This window comes from Amblyomma americanum, chromosome 7 (assembly GCF_052857255.1).
Source record: "Amblyomma americanum isolate KBUSLIRL-KWMA chromosome 7, ASM5285725v1, whole genome shotgun sequence".
Taxonomy (NCBI): Eukaryota; Metazoa; Arthropoda; class Arachnida; order Ixodida; family Ixodidae; genus Amblyomma; species Amblyomma americanum.
In genome coordinates, this window is record NC_135503.1 from 75,994,532 (window position 1) to 76,005,300 (window position 10,769).

At 45.7% G+C, this 10,769-nt stretch overlaps 1 protein-coding gene across 1 annotated transcript; it reads right to left on the bottom strand.

Moving 5' to 3' along the window:
* Positions 1-255: 255 nt before the first annotated feature.
* LOC144097810 (3'-5' RNA nuclease TATDN2-like) lies at positions 256-3,123 on the bottom strand. The gene is made up of 5 exons (XM_077630438.1): positions 2,923-3,123; positions 2,334-2,503; positions 1,630-1,759; positions 849-1,061; positions 256-393 (listed from the first exon to the last, which is right to left on the bottom strand). The coding sequence occupies exons 1-5, from the start codon at positions 3,121-3,123 to the stop codon at positions 256-258; spliced, it is 852 nt and encodes a 283-aa protein (XP_077486564.1).
* Between the last annotated feature and the right edge of the window lie 7,646 nt (positions 3,124-10,769).

Below are 10,769 nucleotides of genomic sequence, written 5' to 3' on the forward strand. Positions count from 1 at the left end.
ATCGCAAACAGAGAAACGGCTTCTATGAACAAGGAAACAAGTGTACGAGCACATAAAGAAATTTTATTGACAGAGTTACTAACACTACTGTTCAGATGCAAGAGGAAAAGAACAGTATGCGTGAACACAAAAAAACATGCAAAAAACGCGTAAATTTCGAAACAATTTTTTATTCACCATTCAGGCATACGCCATCGTTAGAATTCCTCCGTTTTCATTTTTCTTTAGCTGCGCTGTGTTTCTCTGCTCGCAACATTAAATTTTGTAAACGCGACGTGTGTTCTTCCTTGCGGCCTCAAGCACGTGGTCCACTGGGATCCTTTGCAGAGAAGCCACTCGTGTAGCGACGTGCACCGCCATGCCTGGATGCGACGCTCGAAGTCGGCCGCACTCCTAAAGAACACGCGGAAAAGAGAAAGGTCAGTGGCCCGTAAAAAGAATGGTATCGTGTAATTAAACTGCGTACAGCATTCCAAGTATAGGCTGGCTATACACGATAAAAATGAATAGGCACGAACACATCTCTGCATGCTTTTACCCGTGAAACTGCCCGAAGGTTTAATAATACCAGGGACACTTGGCTACGGGAAAACTTTCCAGGCATGTCAAACACTAATGAGACATGTCACCGGAGAAAAAAGTTTGCACGTGACTAACGATGGCGCTGGTATTCTGTATGATGGTATTCTGCCGTAAATGAAATGAATTCTAGGCCGAATCCCAAAATTATGTAATGCTTAAACCTTCACAAATTGTCCCGTTGTTTTAAACAGAGACAAAAAATTAAAGCAAGTAACCACACGAAAGCCAAAGGAACTACAGAGTATGTCACGAAAAGCCGTACGTACTGTTTTCGGCAGGAAGTAAGGGGCGTCAGTCTCGATGAGCAGCCGGTTGAGGGGGATGTTGCGTGCCACTTCTGTGACTGCACCGGCGTCAGAGAAGCCGACCAGGGGCGTGAGTCCCAAACAAAGATTGGGGAACTCCGTCAACCACTGCTGCGCCTCTGGCCAGCCGCCGGTGAAGCAGTGGCGGTGGATCGGGTAGTTGGCCGGCACCATCTGAGGGAAGGAAAGGGGAGAGTTGCATCTCATTAGCACCCGCCGCGGTGGCTCAGTGGTTAGGGCGCTCGACTACTGATCCGGAGTTCCCGGTCTCCAACCCGACCGCGGCGGCTGCGATTTTATGGAGGAAAAACGCTAAGGCGCCCGTGTGCTGTTAGATGTCATTGTACGTTAAAGATCCCCAGGTGGTCGAAATTATTCCGGAGTCCTCCACTACGGCACCTCTTCTTCCTTTCTTCTTTCACTCCCTCCTTTATCCCTTCCTTTACGGCGCGGTTCAGGTGTCCAACGATATATGAGACAGATACTGCGCCATTTCCTTTCTCCCAAAACCAATTATTGTTATTATCTCACTAGCAAGGATAAGCTGTATGCGGGATGTTGCGACAGCCCGGCCGTTTCGAGCAGGTGCTCTAGAGAGAGACGTTTCGTACAAAACGCCCTCTCCTCAGTCTCAAGCTTTTATATATTAAAATAGAAATACGACAGAAAAATCTATGTGGGCCGAACAATGAATTTAGGCCGGCTATGCGAAAGGCCTAGCGTATGAAGGAAAACAACGTACCTCCTTGAGGATGGCGATAGTGTCACGTGTTGAGTCACGTGAATGGATGACCAGCGGCAGCCGTCCGTTCAGTGCGAGCCTGAGCTGTCGTCGGAATACTCGCTTTTGTATGCCATGATCGCAGTTGTTTCTGTGAAAGGAAAAGCAAGCAATGCAACGGGTGTTAATTGCAGGGCACGCCACACAGGCACCAAAATGCACGCGCACAGAAACAAGCATGTGACATATACGGATAGCTTTATTCCACATTAGACTGCGCGCGGGCGAAACAACCGCTGTGGGCTGCTTGTGAAGTTCTTGAGTAAGACATACAGAAATAAATGACAAGCGGGAAACCGCAACAGCAAAGCGCCCATTAATTGTTACGTGGTGTCACTTCGGATAGTTTCATTACTCCACTTCAGGGCTCTGGCATACACAGGTCTGGCTATAGCTGATAAAGGCGTAGCAGTACAGGAGTTGTAAACCATGTTTTCTGAATGAAGTATCTCTTCTTTAATTTTCCGAGTTAAGGCTGGTTCAGCGAATTCAGCGGCTCGTCGCATCGAATTATTTTAATCTTGCTGAACGTCGCCGCTGGAGCCGCCGCGGTCACTCAAAACAGGCATTTGCGCCGTGGCGGAAGGCTTCGAAAGCGGTTTTCTTTGAATGTGAAATAGGCCTAACGTTCGCTACACATGCGAGCGAACTGCTCGTGTACTCACTTCTTGGAGAAGTCCAGGCCTATTTCTCCAAGTGCGACCGTCTTGTGGTGCTCCAGAGCCTCTATGAGCTCCTCTTCCACTTCCTCCGTATACTGCCAGGCCATGTGCGGGTGGCAACCAAAAGCTCCCCAGACGCCGTCTTCGTTCAAGAGCGCCTCCCACATGTGACGCTGCACAAGAGATTTCGCCGTGAGAATACAGTAAACCGGAGCTGCTCGTATCCACTTCAGCGTATCTGTGAATGTATCCCGTGCCTACCGTATGTGGAGCTTAAGCTGCCGTGCTAGAAGCAGAAATTTTGATGGAGATAACATTACGCGAATATCGAACGCATGTACAGTGCAGCGTACCACAGAGTGCCTTTTCAGCTGTTAAGGTCGTGTACAGAGTCTGCACTGCATCGTAGTACGGCTTTAATCTCAAGGACACCTTGAAAGTTGCGTTAAGGAATCGCAAGAGATGAACGCAGAAGAAGGCGTGGACAGGAGTTATGGTAAGTAACGGCAGTTACCACTGCGCCACACAAGGCAGATCATGCTCGCGAACTTTTGGTGAAATGAAGGCACTGAAATGGTTTGAAACAGCATACCTTCTTGAACGTCGGCGGTTCGCAGAAGTTCGCGACGCATCCTTCGTAGAAACGGGGGAACGTGTCCCGATGCTTGTTCCGGTACTGGGCGAAGGAGCCCCGGTGAGCCACTTTGCGGAAGAGGAAGTCCAAGTGGCAGTGTGTATCCACCAGCCCCACTCGAGACTGTAGCGCGTAGGGCCACTTCTGTTGGTCGGCCATCTTCGGGAGCCTGCAAACAATTTAGCAGGAAAATACTTTTTACAATTTGTTGTTTTTCGTGAAGAACAACGCAGTCAAGTTATAGATAGAAGGTCGTATGCTGGCAAGTCGACTTTCTATAGTAGCCACGCTGTAATGATGCACAACACTTAAATTTCGTTTGCAGCTTAGTTGCGTCGAGTCTAGTACGAAGAAAAGAAGACCAGCGGTTAGAAATGTATCCCAGCAAAGGGCACCACTTAATATATAAAATGCAGATATTGCGAGCCAGCAGAGTGTGTGTCTCAAATATAACTGGCTCTACTCACCCGTACTTTGAATCCAGCTCCAAGTAGATCTGTAGTTAGCGACGATGAGCTTCGCCTCTACTGTGCTCTGGTCGGAGGCGAAATGGTGGAACACCACGTGCGTGACCTCTTGAAGAAAGCTCGGCTGTCGGTCTGACTGGAATGGAGACGCTCACAGCTTATGTGCTGCCCTAAGTGTGTCATGACCTAGATAGACGTGAGAGGAGGACGAAAGGTGTGCCAGTAAGAAAGGAGTTTATCAGTGGAAAAGCTTCTCTGGAAGAGCTCCATAGTTTCCGGCCACCGCCCTACCCTGACTCATGAGGAATGTTCTAAGCACTTGTCCAGCTGGGGGAAGGTCTCCATATTCTAGCGCTTATCAGTATGCGTCCCCGCCACAAACCCTCTCCCCCTTGTGTATTTCCGTCCTTGGTAATCTTTCGAAAGGGACCCTGCATTTAGGCTTTAGGAGTGGTAAGGTTTTCCATGCTTTCAGTCGCAGAAGGCCAACGAAACACCCAAAGGCAACGCTTAGCTGAACAAAGGATATCTAAATGTCTGGAGCCAGGTTTAGTTGTCGGTGGTTTTCATATCTCGGTGTTCATGTGCATGACCCCCCCCCCCCCCTCCGCGCAAAAAAAAAAAAAAAAAAACTGGCCTTCCTTTTCACCATGTCGCTCTTTGTTCGAAAATGGGAACATAGAAAGTTGTTCCCTCAGTCCGCTCCCGCCTTCAAACTCATGCGATCCTCGTGTTCGAGCGAGTGGTGAAACAGACGATTTGAATTCCAAGAACACGTTTAATCGAGCCCTACGGCTCACCGGTCAGTGGATGCCGATGACCACAAAGCGGGAGCTCTACGGTGGTTGGCCGTACAACAGTGTTTGAAACAGGAGCGTGCAGAATTTTAGCCGTATATACATACATTGCAGGTCACCCTCGAGTGCCGGCGTTATTGTCGAGTTCAAGAGTTTTATATGCGACGGCGGATATATTAGCGTTTGTGTGAAACCAAACTCGATAATTTTTGTAAATCGCATCTACCGGAAGTTCGGAGAAGACATCGAGGGGGCACATTTTAGCCTCGGAAACAAGTGAACCGGTTTATTCAATTTCTCTGCATTCACATCAGGGGAGAAACATCTGCGCGGAAAGCAAGGACAATTGGCGAGAAAAGTGCAAAAGAGCGCAAGGGCATTTCCCCTTCAATGCCCCCTTGCCAGCCGATGGTGTCGGTGGATTATCGAGACTGAGTTTTCCGAATTAAGTTGCACTATTGCAGCCCCCTCTTATTTACCGAGTGCACTGGTTGGTAGGGTTAGTGTTATTTCGGGGCGTGGCAGTCCCGCTAGCCAGGAACCTCTCAGCGTTCATAGGAGCAGGGGGGGGGGGGGAGCCTAAGAAAGCACTTCCGGTGGCATGGGAGTGGAGGGGGTCGGAGGGAACGGGAATGCGTCACTCGAGGGGGCCATAGTGCTTGGATGTTGCTAGAGAAGATAAGCGCACTAGTTTTCTTGGAAGCGGCCGGCTTGTATGCGCGAAGTAGGCAAGGGCTGCAGGAGCGTCCCTGGGTCATGTGGTCAGCGAACCCCACACTGGTCTTGAAAGAAAAAAAAATTGCTGATTAATCAGTCTGTTTGTCAATACCTAAAAAAATCGTTGGGAAAACATGGAAGTGGGCAAAAAAAAGAGAAAACGAAAATCATTTGAATCTGCAGTGCCTGTATTTTATAAGCAAATTGTTCCAAATTTTTGCTTCCTTTGGCGACAAATCATGCGCTTCAGGAAGCGCCGCAAGCACTTCATAGTGCCCAAGACGGGAATCAACCGAGCCAGTTGGCGCATGACAAGAAAAATTCAAAGCGCTAAGGACGGGACAAAGTGCAAGGAGGCACACACCATAGTTTGTCATAGTGACAAGCACCCCCCAGCGAATGCCTCTCACTATTAGAAGAAAGGTAGTAGGATTTACAAAGTTTGGGGTAGTAACTTGTTGTAACATGTGTTGCTACCATGTTTGTAGCTGCTATTAGTAACGGTAGGGTTAGTAACAGCTGTTGAAGTTTATTTCTCGCTCTAAGTGGTACAGGTATCACTGAGAGAGAGAGAGGACGTAGGGAAAAAAACCTGTTTGAATGCAGGTTGAGAGGTACCCTACGCCCACATTGCTGAGGCAACGTATTGCTTCAATTGTTCACAAGACAGCTACAGGTAAGGCAGTCGAAACAAAAACTAAAGTATAAACATGATTGAAATATTTTCAGTAGCATTTCAACATTTAGCATCATAATAACAACAAAAAACGATATAAATACTCAAAACAAAAGCATCACATCATCCAAGTGTACAACGTAAGCAGAATTCACCCGCGTTATAGTTTTATTCACAGTTCAGAGCAAGGTCTAGCTAAACTCTTCAAAAAGGTACAAAATAGTTTTTAGGCTTTTAACAGTAATATCGCTTAGCGATATATTGTTATTTTCTATTATGTTCAGGTATTTTGACAGAATAAAAGACGTTGAATGCATACCGTATTTGGTGCGACAAAGAGGCAGTGACCAAGGAAAATGAGAGCGGGTATCATAGACGACGGTTGAATAGCGAGATATTTTTAGAAGCGATAGTGTCGTTTCATCGTTAGTAATAACCGCAGTTTTGTACATTGATAGCAGTCTGAAAGGAAATAAAGAAGTGATCTTAAGAATGCCAAATGAAGTATGGGTTTATGTGGGTATGCCACGGTACGTCTGCTATTGGTCTAATTGCCCGATTTTGTGCTGTTATTAGTTTGAATATGGTGTACTTGGTCATCGTTCCCTAAACTGTGAGACAGCAAGTCAGTGATAGGCAAACTATCAGCTGCTACCCGAAGTTAGTAACGAGAAGGTTAGTAATAGCGGCTACCAAGTCCCTAGCCCGAGTGAGCAATGGGAGGCATATATTTAGCATATGTTCCTATGTTATTCGAACGTTGTGCCTACTTTGTTAAATTTGTTAATTTGTTGATGCTGGGAAAATAAAACAGCTGCGTTTTCTATTTCACTAATTCCCGAAACCGGTCAGAGCTATCAGAACGTGCTGTCTATGAACGACACTCAGGTTTAGGCTTATTGCGAATTACATGCACAAATTATGCGAGGTGATGGAATCAAACAACCTCAACGGGCGCACACAAAAATTCAGAATGCCAGAAAAGCACAAGCCATAAAGTCACACACGCGCACTGAGCAGGTACAGGTCAAATTTTTCTCTTATATTGTCCGTAAATCTGACTCTATGTCACCGGCTAGTGGCTGTTACCCGTTGAGCTGAGATGCCAGCGTTAATTATGAAGTTGAGATTGTCGAAGCAGTTTCCTAACAGCACACCCCTACAGAAGTGTTTTGTTACAAAACCAATTTTTTCACGCATCAGCCTGTGTCAGTTATATTCTACGGCTTTAGTTTAGGGTTAAACGAAATGTTACTAACAAGGTAGTAACTGGTGACCGTAATTATTAAAAAAGTAGCAAGGCCTACTTTTACTAACTATACCTTGAATAGGGTAGTAAATAGTAAAAAAAGTTGTAAAAAGAGGTCTGAGGGCCGACGAACTGCCCTCCAGCCAATGGGGTCAGCCGGTTTTCATGACGTCGCATTTAATCCCCAAACGTGAAATAAATGCGACTAACAAGCGCCTCTGTCAAATGGGATTAAACGCGACGTCACTTCAATCGGTGGAACCCATTAGCTGGAGGGCATCCTCCAAAAGGGTAATTGCCGCTGTCTTCGTGACCAGTCTCTATTCTATAGGCGTCCAGACAGCATAAGAGAATAAGCAAGCGATGTCAAACTGTAACCCAGTGGGTTGCAAAAATACCTGTAATGCTGCTCAACAAACATTCTTGTAATTTATTTTCAACATCAATTTTAATTCCGGAAGCTGGACTGAAACTTAAGTGAATCGCTCTATAAGCTAATATGTGCAAGCAAATGTTATGTTATCCGACAAATTTCGCTCGAAACAACAATATGACTTCAAACACGACTGATCGTAGTACAAGTAGTCCTTCCAGCGAAGGCGCTGAGTCAGGATTTTGTTATGAGACGAATAGGCTTCGCTGCCACTCCCCAAGAAAAAAAAAGTAAAAGAAATATGCAGTAATGAACAATCCAGATAAACTGCAATTTCGGCTACAGAGGCTAGGACAGTACCGTACATGTGTCCATCCCGAAACATCGCCCAAGCAGGACAGAACTGCGAGAAAGGAGGTTACATGCTGTGTCTATACAATATGCATTGCATCAGAACAGAGTGCTCGCAGCACTCTTGTCGTCAGTTCTCGCTTCAGCCGTTCGGCCGAAACAAACGTGTGCAGGCTTATGTCGTTCTATCGGGCACGATGTGAAATGTGCGGCACGTGGAATTGCTATCGCTGCTGTACTAACTTGTGCTTTCAAGGATCTTGGTTGAACTTGCTAAGTATGCCTTGAAAGTTTGCTTCGTGCAAAAAGAGCACGCCAATAAATTAACACTCTATCGCCATTCGTCGTCGTCGCCGTATTCCCTCATCCCGAATTCCGGCGGACTCCGCGTGGCGGCGCCACCATTCCCAATATTTGCGTATATTCGAATGTCCACCGTGGACTCTCAGTATCGACGCATTGGGGGCACCATAGCACTTCTGGAATAGGGATTGTTAAACCGTGGGCTAAAATATCAGCAAACGCGCTTTAAGGTACTTCTCTTAAAGGGACACTGAGGAGAAATTGAAGTTGGCTTGTATCGATAGAACACCAGCTCCTGATCACAAAAACGCCACTCTTACTGAAAACAAAACTTTTGTAATGTAGGAAATAGCAAGAACCAAATTACAGGTGTCGCCGCCACAGGGAAATATCGCAAGTACAAGCATGATGACTTCCTAGGACAAGAGGCGCCACCTTGGAGGAATTTTTCTTACTTCATGGACGTCGAATCTCTGAGGCTGGCAAAGGAAGGTTGCGCACCGCACCCCTAGCCGTCAGAAATCACGGAGTCTGCGTTTACGTCACGTATCACGTCACTCCGTTCTGAGGCGTCATAAGAGTTGCCGTGGCGTCATAAGAGTTCCCTGAGTTTGAATCAGAGCGGCGGGAAAAACTTTTTCATCTTCGAATCCAAATTTCTTTGAAATAAATGCATCTTTCGCGCCCGGAAAAGCGGCAACAAAGCCATGAAATGCCGAACTATCAGATTTTGCTAACAAAAAAAAAATGATAGAGTTCTCCTCAGTGTCCCTTTAAAGCACAAAACTTTGACTGCGGTCGCACCCTCGCCCTTTTCACTACCCGAACTCCGCAGCTACTGAACCACCACGCGGAGTCGTAATTTTGAAATTTGCAGGTACAGACGAGAAGCGCTGGGTTAGTAAACAGCCGCACAAGCGCATTCCCACCAATAGAGGACACAATGTATACTGTAGAGGCTATAAGAAATGAGGTTTTTTCTTTGGCGGAAATGGAAGGCAGGCATTTCATTTGTAGATTAATGGTATTAAGTGGCCGGTAGGAGCGGGTTGACGAAAAAAAACCTCACATTATTGTAGCGAGTGGATGCTCAGGAAAAACAGCTAGAATTGTTACGCCGGAAAAACAAAAAAAAGCCTAGTGAAAATGGAATACGAAGGGACCGTCATCGAAAACTACAATGGCGGACTTGTTAGTGTAGGCGTGAAAGAGACATGTAGATTCCACAGCAAAGAGAGGCGAGATTTTACAGGCAGGTGAGAGGGAAGAAAAAAAAAGAAAGATAAATGTGGTGGGATGGCAGTGATACAAACAAATAGAAGGAAAGATAAAAAAGTCAAGTGAAAGAAACAGAATAAAGAAAATTCAAACTGCAGGTGTAAGGGAAAAAAACTTCTTTTGCAGGAAGAATTGGTCAGAATGAAGGCATACTGAAAAAGCAAACAACAACAACACTATATAGGAATCAGACTAACGACCGATGAAGAAGTTGCGGTAAAGTTAGTTGTAAAAACGGGTAGAAAGAGAACACGAAAAGAAAAGCTGGGGCAAATAGCTTACACAATTAGTGTAAAGAAAGAAACAATAGAGCAGCCCAAACGAAGAAAAGAGGTGAACATGTGGACAAGCATTGAAGATAAATGTCCGTACTTTGAATTTGGACAGTACTAGGAAACATGGTCCAAAGAGAGGATGAGGGGAGGAGAGGTGTAGAAAAGGTGATTAACGTATAGTTAGACCTTGAAAGATACGCACGAAATAAAAAGAAAGGAACCTGAAGTTGGAAAGCAGGGTAAGAGCATATAGAGGGGAAAATGCATACATAATAAAGTTTTAGTTTTCGAAATGAGCCAAACGTAGAAACCGAAACTAAGTAAAATTATTCTCCATCGGCCACTGCGAAATGGCAAGTTGACTCATTCCGAAAAAAGAAATAACTCCCCTACGTATGGAATAAAAATTAAATGTTGTTAAATGGGAGTTAATAAACGAGCAAATATAATACAAATAAATAAACCGAAGATACGTTAGAGTACGAGATGTTAGAATCTAAACCAAACAAAACACATTAGAACGAGTCCAGTTCAGAAAGAGTCCAAGAAAGCTCTAAACATGCCCAAGTGGAAACCAGGGAGGGAGTGATCAGGTGCCGTATTCAATAACGATCTTAATCACGAATTCCGGCGGACCCCGCGTGGCGGAATCACCATTCCCAAAAATTGCGTATATTCCAATGCCCACGGTGCACTCTCAGTATCGACGTAACGGGGGCACTATACCATTTCGGGAATAAGGATCTTTAAACCCTGCGCTAAAATGTCAGCAGCCGAGCTTTAGTGCACTTTGGTTAAAGCACAATACTTCCACTGCGACTACGGTCACACCCTCGCCCTTTTTTCGTTACCGGAACGTCGCAGCTACTGAACCACCACGCGAATTCGTAATTTTGAAATTTGTGGATACACACGAGGAGCGCAGGGTTAAACTGCTGCACAAACGCATTCACACCAATAGAGGACAGCGTATAGTCTACTGTCGAGGCCAGAAGAAAGGAGGTTTTTCTTTGGAGGAGGTGGCAGGCGGGAATTTCATGGGTATACATTAATGGGGTTAAGTCGGCGGTAAGACAGGGTTGAAGAAAAAAAAACGGCACGTTATTGCAGCGAGTGGATTCTGGTGAAAAACAGCTAGTATTGTCAACGGCGCCAAACCAAAAATGACTAAATGAAATAAGAGGGGGCTGCCGCCGCCATCGGAAATGACGATGGCGGACTTGTTAGTGCAGTTGAGAAAGAGTGCAAGAATACTCTATACGTGCGCGGATGGAAACCAGGGAGGAAGTGATCGGGGACCGTATTCTGTAACGATCCAT

Bases quoted from the DNA above. Each gene is read 5' to 3' on its own strand.
- LOC144097810 (XM_077630438.1), bottom strand. From the start codon at position 3,123: ATGGCCGACCAACAGAAGTGGCCCTACGCGCTACAGTCTCGAGTGGGG. The intron at 1,760-2,333 runs GTGAGTACACGA...TTCCTTTCACAG, and splicing joins GGCCTGGACTTCTCCAAGAA to AAACAACTGCGATCATGGCA. The intron at 1,062-1,629 runs GTACGTTGTTTT...TCCTTCCCTCAG, and splicing joins CTATCGCCATCCTCAAGGAG to ATGGTGCCGGCCAACTACCC.